Source organism: Carica papaya, chromosome 2 (assembly GCF_054855325.1).
Source record: "Carica papaya isolate Zhongbai chromosome 2, ASM5485532v1, whole genome shotgun sequence".
In the NCBI taxonomy this organism is placed as follows: Eukaryota; Viridiplantae; Streptophyta; class Magnoliopsida; order Brassicales; family Caricaceae; genus Carica; species Carica papaya.
Genome location: NC_142310.1, coordinates 23,468,844 through 23,483,522, shown reverse-complemented (window position 1 = coordinate 23,483,522; position 14,679 = coordinate 23,468,844). Strand labels below are relative to the sequence as shown.

The 14,679-nt window shown below is 32.8% G+C and overlaps 1 protein-coding gene across 4 annotated transcripts; it reads left to right on the top strand.

Annotated features, from left to right (window-relative positions):
* The first annotated feature begins 719 nt into the window (after positions 1-719).
* Positions 720-8,766, top strand: LOC110825030 (protein FAR-RED IMPAIRED RESPONSE 1-like). 4 transcript variants are annotated; one of them, XM_088213724.1, is made up of 9 exons: positions 720-872; positions 4,943-7,280; positions 7,381-7,434; positions 7,545-7,613; positions 7,721-7,789; positions 7,898-7,960; positions 8,045-8,113; positions 8,253-8,320; positions 8,403-8,766. In XM_088213724.1, the coding sequence occupies exons 2-8, from the start codon at positions 5,016-5,018 to the stop codon at positions 8,259-8,261; spliced, it is 2,598 nt and encodes an 865-aa protein (XP_088069850.1). In that variant the 5' UTR covers positions 720-872; positions 4,943-5,015; the 3' UTR covers positions 8,262-8,320; positions 8,403-8,766. The 4 variants fall into 4 exon arrangements, with proteins under 4 accessions (XP_088069850.1, XP_088069847.1, XP_088069849.1 ...); XM_088213721.1 differs by having other exon boundaries at positions 7,892-7,960; XM_088213723.1 differs by having other exon boundaries at positions 7,892-7,960; positions 8,045-8,153.
* The last annotated feature ends 5,913 nt before the right edge of the window (positions 8,767-14,679 follow it).

The window sequence follows — 14,679 nt, the reverse complement described above, 5'->3', positions numbered from 1 at the left end:
TATCACACCTATGTTAGCTTCAAATTGTGTCAATAACTTCTTTTCCATGGTAAAATAAAAGTCCATATATTAGTAGTGATGAAACACATAAAAACACCTACAAATTTGGCAATTGTTATATTAGTTGGGAGAAGTAGGGCAAATTATATAGTAGAAGAGAATAAAAATTTTGCCGAAGAATAGAGAATATTCTACAAAAAAAAAAGATAACTTGATAATTTGAAATTTACTTAATTAAATTTAGAACTAAATATGTCTATTTATAGACTTATAAACAGAAGTAGATAAATTTAAATAGAATAATATATATATATATATATTTTGTTAGCGAAGCTTTTCTTTACCTTTCTCTCGAATATCTCATTTTCTTCTCAATCATATAAATCCCTCTCTCTTCCTTAAATCCTTATGATAATTATATTTAAATAAGGATACATGTAATTTTAGCAATAGTTATGATTTTAAAATTAATGAAATCGGAATTTCTGTATAATATTTTATAAAGTAATATATATGTATTTCACTTTTTTGAAGATGATTTCTTCTCCTATATTCCCATAAATTTGGGAAACAAAAAATTAACATTTCCTTACCAAATTGCCAGTTACCATAAAATAATTAAAAAATAATAACCAAACATGGCATATTAAATGTTTTTTATTTTTATTTTTAAAGGAAAATACAAAAAAAAAAAAACTCAAACATCGCATAAACGCGAGTATCCTAAAAGCCTAAATTGCGAGTACGAGAGTGACCCATCTCATCCCTAACCTTGAATCTGCAAAAATAAAAATCCTGTACTCGCTCCCGAACCTTTCTTTCCCCTCTCTCCTCTCTTTCTTCGCACGTCTGCTGTTAATCTTCATCAAGAAGTAAACTTTCTTTTATCTCGCTCAATTGTGTATAATTTTCGTCTTACTTTCACTTGTTGTTCAACACCTTTATTTCCATATCATCTTCTTCATTTCTGCCATAACTCTGCTCTCTAGTGATTGAACTATTATTTGAGTTCACTATCGTATGCTCTTCATCTCCTAATTTTTCTTCCGGGTTCGTGGATAGTTCAATGACGACGTTCCTTGTATATAGCTCACTGACATATGCAACATCTGTGCGAAATATTTAGTCTGATATTGTATATTTAACTGATCAGTTATTTTAGTTGGTTTTGGGCATTGCAAATGTATATAAATCATATTGACTTGTAAGCGTTCTTGTTTATGTTTATGTTCAGTAGTGCGTATGGTTTGTTTATTCATAGACCTGTCTCCTGTGTGAAGTGTTGTCTGCCTGCTTCTCTGTTCTTGCAGAAGCGCACTTTTCTGCAATTAATATATGGTGCCTTCCATGGTTATATCATCTACTGCCGTCGTAGTTTCATGGAAAAGATTATGGTATACCATCTATTTGAATCAGCAACCAAAAATGACCTGGACCGAGCAGTGATTGGTTAATCTTTTAATGATACGATTGAAATTCAATAATCATATGTAGGTGAGAATTGTTATAATAGTGATTGGAGAAGAAAGACCTGAAGATGAGAGTGCCAACAGTTTCATTGTGCATAAATTGTTTCATCTTGGAGGAGTAAATATGCAAAATTTGGAGCCAAAAAATGTTATTGCTAGAAATCCAAGATTCTGTGACCTTCTTTTATCCCAATATAACTCCATAACAATACACTATCAGGAGGAAGTAAATATGTTTCATCTTTGAGGAGTAAATGTGCAAAGTTTGGAGCCAAAAAATGTTATTTTTTGAAATCCAAGATTCTGTGATCTTCTTTTATCCCAATAGAACTCCATAACAATACGCTAACGGGAGGAAGTAATACAAACAGGTGAATTGTTGATTTAAGATCTAGAAACTATTACCAATCCTGAATGTGCTGTTAGATACCCCAAGATATTCAGTTGAGATATGGAAGTACTGATTCAGCATTGAAGCTGCAAAAGGCAAACCAAAGACATCCAGAAGAGATATTTCCTGAAGACTGAACCAAACGAGATGCATGGAGAAACAGTTTTGTCTATAAAAGGAGCAGTTGAAGGGGATTTGGAGGAAGAATCATGGGAGGATTAGGGGAAAATACTTGAAGGACTATAGAAGCTATTGGAGGGGAACTTCTAGGTTTTTTTTGGCGGGTAGTTTAAGCTTCTAGGTTTTTTTTGGCGGGTAGTTTAGGAGGGAAATCTGAGAGAAATAGCTTTGGGTCGAAGCAAGATTTTCAGAGAGTGAACCTGAGGGTGTAATCTGGTATGGCGAAGAACCAGATTAACTCAGATCCCAAGAGCTTACTAATCAAATGTTGCTGGGGAGGGTTAAGAACGGACTGCTCTAGTAAAAACGTGAGACCGTACTGATCAGTTTTTATGTGGAATTGTTGTCCTCATAGATATAATCGTTGATGTTTAATTGCCTTGACCAACTCAATTAACTCTTTCTCAAAAGTAGGAAGCCCTAGATGACTTTGGGCCAAAGGACGGCTGAAGAAAGCTACAGGCAGCCTTGCTGTTGTAACACTGCACCAATGCGGAGATCAAAGCATCACATTCAACAGCAAAAGCTTGTGTAAAGTTTGGAAGTGCCAACTCTGGAGTAGTCATCATAGCATTCTTGAGAGTCAAAGGCTTGTCTACTCTTCTAAATACCCTATCCTTTGTGTCAGTGTGTCTGGAAATGTCATTGATTGAGAGTAATGAGTATGATACTCTTCTAAATACTCTATCCTTCGTGTCAATGGATGGTAGCAATGACTAAACACTATGGATGCTTAGTGCTACATGATCTTTTTCAGTCAGGTCTTTCTATAATTACCTGGTTAAGCATGATACTACAGGAGTCAGATTTCCTTCTTGATAAATTTGGAAGGTCAAGACCCCATCAAGAGTTACCTTCCTCGCGTGTGAGGCCAGAAAGGGGTGTGTACTGACTATAAACAAATTAATGAGAAGCAGACTCTTGTAATTACGTCCTACTTTGGTGTCCGTTCGTCTACAAATTATGTGTTATGGCTTATGGGTCACTAGAGATCAGTTGGGTGATGGTTGGATTGGTAAGGGATGAGATTTGAGCCTGAAACACTGTTAGTGGTGGGAAAAAAACATTTGGATCTCATTCCCTTTACTATATTTTGGGTGGTGTGAAAAGAGAGAAATATGAGAGCTTTTTAGGGGGTAGATGAAGATATTGGTAGGGTTAGGAATAAATGGTTCCAAATCTTGGGTTTTTAGTTTTGGGTTATTCTTTTTATTTAATAGAGTGGGGACATTATTAATATCCTTATTCATATGTGAATACTTTGTACATGGATTGGCAACCCCTTGATGCTTGTGATTTATGATACATACCATACTTTATATTCCAAAAGAATAAGCAGTTGATATATGTTTTGAACTTCTAGCCCCACACCTGCAATGGAAAAGAATAGCATTCTAGTCCACTGATGGGTTGTTTTGGATGAAGGATAGCTGGGACATTTATGATATGTTTGAAGAATCAATTGTTCTTGATATGTAATACCCTGATCCTTCTTTATTTTATGCACCAACCAATGAGTTTTGTAGAACAGTTCATCCTTCCCTTGTATATTGTTAAGTTCGTTGATATAGCACAATGAGTTAGGGTTTAGGGGAAGGGAAAATATTTAAACCTAATCCATAATCACAGAGATGTCATAACTACAATTGAAGAGTTGTTAAACACTTAATTCAATGGGAGTCATCAGTAGTTTTATTTGTAAACAATCTGTTTAGTAATGATTAAGCACTCATGTACGTATAGAGTGTCCATATAGCCTAATATGACTAGAGCTCTTAAATAGAAAAATGATAACAAAATAAGACTCTTTCTAAAAGAAACAAAATATGAAATAGTAAAACATAATAATCCTGTACTAGTAGTATTGTATGAAGGCATTCTTGTTCTTATGAAAATATTTTTTCCCAAATAGCTTAGATGGTCCTAGATCATTTGTTCTTGTAGGAGTTGTATATATCGCTTCTTCTTGTATGCTGATGCGAGATTTCCTTGTTTTTGTGATGCAGGATGAGTTAGTGCAAGATTTTCTAAATAGTTGAGCAATTGCTATTATATTAACTATAAACTAGTATTTAGAAGTCTATATTATTTAGGAGTATTATTATGATTTTAATAACTTATGATTTTGTTCTTATTAGTATATTTTTTATTTGTATTAGGATTAGCGTTCCTAATTTTACTAATTTATTATTTTTTTTAGTTTAATTCTATTTAGAAAAGCTTCTTTAGAGATTATTAATTACAGTTATTGGAGCATTAAGTTATTCAATAATATTTTAAGAGTTTTTCAGTTTTCAAGTTGTTTGATGCAATTAAATCCTTAAGTGTGACGCTTAAGATTTCTTAAACGTGGTACTTAAGAAACTCTAGGTATGATATATAGATTTTTTATCCCCAAACCTCTAATTGAAAAAATCAATCTTATTTATTCTACATCATTTTGCTCATCTGATCTAAGCTCCCCTTGGTATGTGGGTCTCTTTCTTTGTGATTTTGACACCGGACTTGATCGTTCAATGAGCTAGAATTTCCTTTTTGTCTTTCGGGTGTATGTGCATTCTGATTCTGATTAGAATTATACATTCTGGTTGACAAAAATTGTGGAAGACAACTGCTATGCTATGTGTGGAAGGTTGGTACATTTGAGTCTAGGACTTGGAACAATTGTTTTCAGAGAATAGGATTTGGACCGAGTTAATAGAGTTTTACATCATTTATGACACTCTCAGTGTGTTAAATTATTCTCATTCAGTATCTATGTTTACAACTTATGCTCATAAAGTATGAATTAAATTCAGATTTGTTGCCATTTTGTTAAACATAGAGAAGTGATCATTTGATTCAATCACGTGTATTAGCACTAATGGTTGTTGTTAGTCACTTTGTAATTGACTTGTGGCAGGTAAATATTTTCTTTATCAGTGTTACAGCTAGACGTGAAATGAATTCCTTTTAAGCAATACTTAGTGTTTTTTATGGGGATAGATCTTGAACAGCCTTCAGGAGAATGTCATAGAGAGGAAAATATACCAATCTTGAATGTGAATACTCCGGAGGGAGGACATACTAGGGTTGGAATCATGACTGATTGTCCTGGCTTTGCTAGGAATAATAAGGAAAATACAGGACCAAATGTTAGTGGAACCTTTTTAAGTGGTATGCAAGAGGAGTATGGTGAAGATGGGATAAACCTGAACTCCAAAAGCTTGGAGCCTCACGATGGAATGGAGTTCGATTCAAAGGAGGAAGCATTTTCATTTTATAAAGAATATGCCAAATCTGTGGGGTTTGCAACCATAATAAAAGCTAGCCGCCGCTCAAGAATATCAGGAAAATTTATTGATGCGAAATTTGTATGTACTAGGTATGGAAACAAGCGAGAAAGTAGTTCAGCTGAAGCTATAGAACCTATTCCAAGTATAGACAGTTCAACAAACATTTCCATCAAGCGAAAACGAGGTAGAATTAATCGATCTTGGTCAAAAACTGATTGCCAGGCATGCATGCATGTTAAGAGAAGGCAAGATGGGAGATGGATAATTCGTACCTTTATAAAGGACCATAACCATGAAATTTTCCCAACTCAGGCCTATTTCTTCAGGGGTCATAGGAATTTGGATCTAGGTAATAGGAACATTGATGCTTTACATGCTAATCAAAGAACAAGAAAAATGTATGTCTCTATGTCCAGGCAGTCAGGTGGGTACAAGAAACTTGAGAAACAGAAGGCTAGGGTCATGAATCAAGAATATAACACCCAGCACTTGTCCTTAGAGGAAGGTGATGCTCAAGTTATGCTCGACTTTTTTATGTGCATGCAAGATGAGAATCCTAACTTCTTTTATGCAGTGGATCTGAATGAAGAGCAACGATTAAGAAATGTTTTCTGGATTGATGCAAAAAGTAGGCTTGATTACAATGATTTTGGTGATGTAGTATTTTTTGATACAACATATATTAAGCATGATTACAAATTACCAATTATTCCTATTATTGGTGTTAACCATCATGTTCAGTTTCTGCTGCTTGGATGTGCATTAATCGTGGATGATGCCAAATTAGCATATACTTGGCTTATGCGGGCTTGGCTTCGAGCGATGAGTTGGTGTCCTCCGACAGTTATACTTTCTGATCAAGACAAAATGCTTAAAGAAGTTATTGCAGAAGTCTTTGCTGGTTCTCGTCACTGTTTTTGCCTGTGGCACATAATTAGTCAAGTACCTGAGAAACTCAGTCATGTGATAAGGCAACATGAGAACTTTATGATCAAATTTAATAAGTGCATTTTTAAATCGTACAGAAGCGAACAGTTTAAGAAGAGATGGTGGAAAATAGCTGATAGGTTCAACTTAAGAAATGATACGTGGTTTCAGTCATTGTATGAAGACAGAGAACAATGGGTACCAATGTATATGAAAGACATTTTTCTGGCAGGGATGTCTACAATCCAACGATCAGAAGGTATGAACTCTTTCTTTGAAAAATATATGCAAAGGAAAACTACATTGAAGGAGTTTCTAGATCATTACAAGGCAATTATACAAGAAAAATGTGAACAGGAAGCAAAATCAGATTTTGAAGCTTGGCATAAACAACCTGGATTAAAATCTCCATCACCTTTTGGCAAGCAAATGGTGACATTATACACACATGCAATATTCAAGAAATTCCAGGTTGAGGTTTTGGGAGTCGTTGCTTGTCATCCTAAAATAGAAAGTGAAGATGGAGAGACTAAGACTTTTAATGTTCAAGATTTTGAAGAGAACCAGGAGTTCGTTGTGGTTTGGAATGAACCAACATCTGATATATCTTGTTTGTGTCGGTTGTTTGAATTCAGTGGTATTCTTTGTAGACATGTGATGATTGTTCTACAAATGTCTGGTGTTCACAGCATACCATCTCGATACATATTGAAACGCTGGACAAAGGATGCAAAAGGTAGGCAAACAATGAGAAGGCAAGCAGATGTAATCCTATCTAGGATGCAACGGTACAATGATTTGTGTCATCGTGCTTTTAAATTGAGTGATGAAGGGTCTTTATCTCAAGGGAGTTATAACATTGCCTTCAATGCACTTGAAGAAGCATTGACAAGGTGTGAGATTGTCAATAATTCAATCCAAAGCCCAATAGAACCACCATCACCAGCAATTCAAGATTCTCACAGTTATGAAGAAGTGCACCAAAGTAACAGCACATCCAAGACAAGTATGAAGAATAATGTATCAAATAATAGACAGGTACGTCAAATTTTCAGTTGTTATTATACATCATAATAGTTGTGTAATTAAATCTTTCATGTGGTTGCTTGTGTTGGAATGTGCTTTGCATACTTTCCAGGTACATCGAGAAGAAGTCACAAATATTGGGATGCATGACAGCTGGCAACAAATGGTTTGTAATGTTGAATAATGCTGAGCTTTCTTTTCAGTATGAGAAGAAATACAGGTTATAAGGTTGTGCAAGCAAGGAAAAGGCATCTAATGTGGGTCCCGTACTTGTAGGAACACTCAAACTTAGAAGCACCCGCTCTTGACTGTTCTTATGAATCACAAGTTAGCATGCAAGGGATGGTATGATGTAGTTTAGTGACAAGAACAGTGTTGAGAAGAGGTTGAGTTGTAAGTTTATTTTTTAAGTTATGAAGATTTCTGAAGTTGAGTTTAAATGTTTGTTGCAGGATCAGATAAATTCAAGAGCTCTAACACTTGATGGATATTTTAGCGCTCAACCAATTATGCATGGAATGGTCTGAGACTGTTTTACCTCTATATTTATGAATTTTCTATGACGACATGACTCATACTTAGTACTATGCAATCTGCATGTCACTTTTAAAATTTTGCTCTAGGTACAGATGAACTCAATTGTTCCAAGCCGTGACGAGTATTGTAGCAATCAGCCAAGCCTACAAGGACGGGTAATGGATCTTATAGCTTATCAAGTGTTTGGATATCCAGTCTTCTCGGACAATAATAAGCTTGTGCTCCCGTTTCAATTTTAGGGCCAATTGAACTCGATTGCACCACTTCATGATGTTCAATATATTAATCAAGAAAGGATGCATGGAATGGTATAGCCTCCCTTTTTCTCCTTTTCAGACTCCAGAGAAGGTCTCCTGCTTATGACAATGATATCTGCACGCCTTATGTTGAGATAGAAAAGTTCATATGAGGTTGCTAGCTAATGATAATTCGTGGTATGGTTGACAGGGGCATTAAAATTTCAGATCATAACCATTTCCAGTTGTTTTGACATTCAGGATGGCTTACAAGATATGGTATATATTCAAAATTGTATTGAACGTCAGGTTTTTATCCTTTCAGATTACTAGCTGATATCTGATTTGGTTATTACTCCAGGGGGGCCAGTCAAATGCGGAAACTTCTTAGTTGCATTCCAGAAACTATTGTTGACCGCTGTTTTCTGTCTGATAATTGATAAAGGTGTCTCATTTGGGATTGCGGAGTAGGTTTATATCTTTGATCGCTTCCTTTTGGTTCCAAGTTCCAATTGACATACCCAACTGCCTTTGAGATGTTAATATTGTGTTCTATGTTCTGCTTAGGACGATGAAAGTTAATTGCCTACAGTTCTTTAACATGTTAGTTAACTTTTGTTATTTTCAAACTTAGTCTTGTATCTTTGTATATTAAAAAATAACACAAACTTAATTAGTATTTTGTAATTTTTCCTTCCATTTATGTACTAGATGATGATCCGCAATGTCTCGCAGTCCTGCAAATTTAGATAATATGGGGGTGTTTTTATGCAATGTTCCTTGTGCGTATGTGGTCTTGTGGGCCCAGCTCTTGTCTTATTGGTAGATAATTAATATATGAAATAGTTACATATATAAGTCTCTTCTTTTTCACCTACAAAATGATAGCTTCAAAATAACAGCACGGTATGTAGAACGTAAGAGTTACTTCTGTAATGATTTTATTTTCAAGAATATTTTTTATTTTTTTAATAATTTCATTTCATTTCTTAGATGTGTCTAAATTCATTTAGATAATAGATGTTCAAAAAATTATGTAATGAGAATATAATCTTGAAGAGATTATGAAAGTAAGACATATTTACCTAGTCTAAAAAAATTCTTTATCATAATCAATTTAACATGGATCCTATTGAATTAGGGAGGATAAACACACAAAATGCCATTTCTTTGATAGGTGTTTGATCTTGACAGATACTAGTGCTAATGATATTACAACAAATCAGTTTTAAGTACTTGTTATATGAAACGAGTTTGCTAAAATTACTTGAGAAATAAATTCTTGCATCAGGTTTTTATTATGCCAAAATAGGAATGTTTTATTGAATTATTCATTAGAAATTTCAAGAATGTTGTTCATCAGATAAATTTTCTAAGATGATATCTTTAAAATCATGAAATAGGGAACTATATGATGGATTCACTACCCCTAATGAAAATCTTTGCTCGTATAAAATCAATTAAGTTTAAAATTGACTACTCGATTTAAATTATTTCAAGTAAATGTGACTTCAATAAATCTTCTTTACTTGAAAAATATATAATATATCTTGGTAAGTTATGAAGGAATATCAAACTTTAGAAGTTAGTGGGAGATAACAAATTTAACGTGTACTAATGTTTGTCCTAACATATAAAGCACTAATCTGAGAAAGAGTTTTAAAAGTAGAAATTTTTGTCATTTCAATTATCAAAAGAGTTAAAGATAATATTGTTTGAGGTAGATGAGAAAAATATAAAGATGCACAAATTCATTACAGAACTTGGTTATTGCAATTTATAAAACTAAAGAGATCACATCAATGTAAATATATCTTAATTATTTTCTTTAATATGAGATATTATTAAAATAATTTGTTTATATATATAAGTAGCAATAGTTGATGCAAGACCTATAAAACATGTCAACTTAACAGAGCATTAAAGTAGCAACAATTCAATTTATTTCTAGTTTTATATCCTAACGAATCTAGTTTATTTTCTTAAAACTAGTACACAATCAAACTTAAGATTTAACTTTGACGGGATTAAAATTCTACATTAACTGTGCTTAAGACTTCAACACTATGGTTGATGTTCATATCCCACTTTTTCTCTTGTCCTTTTTCTTGGATTGTTTAGATTAAGTAGTCATATTCTATGTGAGGCACCATATCTCCAATAAGAAAAACTTTCTAATATTTTAACGAATTTGTGCTAGACAAAAATCTCATCTCATCTCATAGTTTGTGAGGTGAGATTTATTTTATTATATAGACAACAATGATCAATAGGTATATTACACGTATATGCAAATATAACTAATATATAATGAAATTGGTTACAACTATCTGTTAATTATAGGCTGTATATATTCCTTGCAGTATGTATCGCAATGATGAGCTGTTCTCCTTTTGGGAATATTTTGTTGACTATTCCCTTAAGTGACCATGTGATTCCTAATATTGCCCTTTAAACTTGATAGTGGGAGAAGAGGTTTAAGAACTCCAAGTTTGCTTCTCATAAGATAAAATTTTAATCCTGCTAGTGCCTTTGTCAATCCATCTGCAACCTGATCTTATGAAGGGACATATTGAACCTCTAACTTTTTTTCAAAAACTTTATCCCTTATGAGGTGAATATCAATCTCAGTGTGCTTTGTTCTTGCATGATATATAGGATTGCTGGCTAATTGACTAGCACTCATATTATCGCACAATGTGATAGGAATTTCAAGGACAGAACATAAAAGTTCCTTAAACAGCGAGTCCAACTAAGAAATTTTATATGAAACATGAGCTAGTGAACGATACTTAGACTCAACACTTGACCTTGCAACCATCGGTTGTTTCTTTGAGCTTCAAGAAACCAATGTTGAGCCATAATAGACGTAATGTCCTACAATTGACCTTATATCATCTCTACTATAGGCCCAATTAATATCAGAATAGTCTGTGAGTGTGTACTGATCACATGGTTTAATATAAAGACCAAAATTCTTTGTTCCCTTAAGATATCTTATAACTCTTTTTGTTGCCTGCATATGTTTTGTAGTAGGTTGTTACAAAAATTGACTCAGTCTATTGATGATAAAGGCAAGATCTGGTCTTGTATGGGTAATATATTGAAGAGTGCCTATAATCTTCTTATATAAGATTGCATTCTTGAGAGGTTCACCTTCATGGATTGATAACGTATCAAGAGTTGCTAGTGTTGAACAAATTTTACAATTCTCTATGTTCGTCCTTTTGAGCAGTTCTTCAATATATTTTGTCTGAGTAATAAAGATACCTGCATCATTTCTCATGATCTCAATTCCTAAGAATAAATGTAGAGCACCTAAATCCTTTAAAGCAAACAGCTTATAAAGTTTTTTATGAATCTTGTGAGGAATGTCAAATTGCTACCTGTAATAATCATATCATCTACGTAGATTAGAGTAAACATTATCTCATCTTTATTCTTCAAAATGAAAAGAGAAGAATCACACTTCGAGCTTATAAAACCCTATTTTAGCAAAGTGTTTCTCAATTTTTCAAACCAGGCCTTGGGAGCCTGTTTTAACCCATATAACGCCTTATTTAGCTTGTAAACATAACGTTTTTTTGCTCATTTTTTCAAATCCTTCAGTCTGTTGCATAAAAACCGCTTCTTATAAATCACCATTTAGGAAGCCATTATTTATATCCAATTGTCGAATGCACCAATTCTCCATTACAACAATTGTAAGAATCACTCTCACTATTGAGGCTTTGACTATTGGACTAAATGTCTCACCATAGTCTACACCAACATTCTGATGGAAACCCTTAGCTACCAGTCTAGCTTTGCATCTCTGAAAACTTCAATTGATATATATTTTTTTACCTTAAAGACCCACTTGTTGCCAACTACATTCATTGCTATTGTTTTGGGCATTAAGGTCCAGGTGTTGTTCCTTTTTAAGGCATCAAGCTCCTCTCTCATAGCTTTCCTTCATGTTTTAAATTTTAAGGCTTCATCTATTGAACTTGATTCGACAACTCGATTACATTCTACAAAGTATAAATAAAAATTAAATGAGTACTGTTTGGGTTTAAACACTCCAGCTCTTGACCTTGTTATCACTCTAAGAGTTTCAGTATTCTCATGATTCCTCTATGCTTCTATATGCTTAACTTAATTTTTTCCAGCATTAGATTTAATTTCATTATCTTTCTAATATTGAAGAAAATTAAGTTGAGCATATAGAAGCATAGAGGAATTATGGTATCCCTGAAAATATTTTTTATTTTGATAGGACCTTAGACGTGAATAATAGACATCCAAAGGCTTTGAGGGATTTTTAATTTGGTATCTTATGGTAAAATTTTTCACATGGACTTAGATTATTTAGAATTGGTGTAGGTAGAATAATTATTAGAAAGACAACTGTTTGAAAAACTTCTATCCAGAATTTCAATGAGACTTTTGACTGAGGTAATAAGATAAGACCCATTTCAGTGAGGTGTCAATGTTTTTTCTCAACTCTACCATTTTGAGCAGAGGGATAAAGGTAAGGATACTGAATTTTGATGCCATATTGTTGTAAATAGTCTGTGAGTCTTATGTATTCTCCTCCCATATCAAAATGAATGCACTTGATTTTTCTATCAAATTGGTATTAAACTAAGTTCTTGAATTGTATGAACGTACGAATTAATTCAGATTTATGTTTTAGATAGAAAATCCAAGTGAACTGGCTGTAATCATCAAGGAACAATACATAATACTTATATCTAACCATAAAAGTGACTAGTGCAGGTCCCCATAGTAGTGGATGGAGTGAAAGGTAACAGATGAAATTTTCCTAATTGACAGGCTTCACATAAAGAAAATTGAGAAAATTGATATTTTTTATTACACATTTCAAGAACTTTACTAATAATTTTAGGGTTGGTTGGCCTAAATGTCTGTGCTAAGTTCAGCTAGAGCTTTCATTGCTTTAAAGTACTCCTCTATCTTCATTCATCATTTCTGTATCTTAGCAAACTCTCTTTTATAGAAAACTATATTTGATCTAGATTTCAAGGTAGATAACTCTTTAATTGCATTCCAAAAGTTTCCTGATGTTTCATACCCTATTAATTCAGAGGCCACTACTAGTTGAATAGTACTATAGAACCATCATAGTTACATATGATCTTGCGCAAACCATTCTTCAAACTCTGGGTTTGACTGAATTTGAACTTGCTCAATCACCGTTTCTTCAGTGAACTCTGGTGGGCAGATCTTTGTTTTGGTTATAAATCTTTCTAATTTGTTTCCCCTGATAATGGGTAAATATCATATTCTTCCACAATAAGTAGTTCTCATAGTTCAGCTTAACCATTGTGTATGAACTCATTTGATTTCTTGTTGAATTTAAAGTTTTAATCGTTGTTGTTGTGTTGTTTGCTTAAGTCTTTCCCTCATTTGTTTTTGCTGCCATAAGTTATTGAATTACTACTACCTCCGGTCATTGAAGCTTGACTTTGGTACTAAAAAAAGCTTTATAATATTTTAATAAATTTGTGCTGAAAAAAAATCTCAGCTCATATTTTGTGACGTGAGATTTATTTTATTATATAGATAGTAATGATCAATAGGTATATTACACGTGTACACAAATACAGCTAATATATAATGGAATTGGTTACAATTGTTTGCTAATCATTAGTTGTGTATAATCCTTGCATTTTGTACCACAATGATGAGTTGTCCTCATTTTGGTAATATTCTGCTGACTATCCCCTAGAGCGACCATGTGATTCCTAATACAATATATGAGCTTGTCATGGTGGGTAAGGAGAAACTTCTTCATTTAGTAGAACTTATCCCAAAGAAGATGAGAGAGTTTTGGTTTCTTAACAAGATTGCACTTGAAATATCTTTTTAAATATTATTTTTCTCACATCAAAATTTAAGTAAAAAGACTATAAACATAAAATATAAAACAATAATGATGGAAAACAGTGACTCCTTGAACATGTTGACAAGATCTGGATCACAAACTCTTTACTCAATGAACCCCCAAAAGAACAATTAGCATTCTTAATTGATATAAGAGGATGTCTTTGGACGCTTAATACTCATGCTTAATTATATAAAAAATTACTTATTAGGTTATTAAAGATGAATTTAAGAAAATAGAATTTGAACACTATAATTTTAACTTCTCAAATTTTTTAAAATCTTAATTATTGACTTAATTACCCTCTTCATATTCTCAAAATTATAAATATATATAATAATGTAAGTAAGAATATGCATTTAGCTTTCTAATCATTTAAATCTAATTTGTTTAAAAAGAAATTAAATACTCATGTTTAAAAAAAAAAATTCATTGAATCGACTAAACTCTATTTATAAATAAAAAGTTAAATTAATTGCTCATTTATAATATTAAAATTAATATATTATATAAAAAATTAAATTAATACAGTGAAGTAGATTAGGAATATATTAATGCAAAATTATAATTTAAATATTTATAATGTATAATATAAGGAATTTCTAAGTCGAATTTTTATTCAATCTTTTCGGTTAAGATCACAAATTTACTCAACCATAAAAGATAAAATTCTCCCTTCCAACAAATGAATGATATTCTACAAATTAAAAAAAAAATTGCAATCAACACCTCCAACTTTCCAAAATTA

Coding starts and splice junctions, on each gene's coding strand:
- LOC110825030 (XM_088213721.1), top strand. CDS start 5,016: ATGGGGATAGATCTTGAACAGCCTTCAGGAGAATGTCATAGAGAGGAA. Junction 7,435..7,544: donor ATGACAGCTGGCAACAAATG/GTTTGTAATGTT, acceptor CCGTACTTGTAG/GAACACTCAAACTTAGAAGC. Junction 7,961..8,044: donor AGCCAAGCCTACAAGGACGG/GTAATGGATCTT, acceptor TTTCAATTTTAG/GGCCAATTGAACTCGATTGC.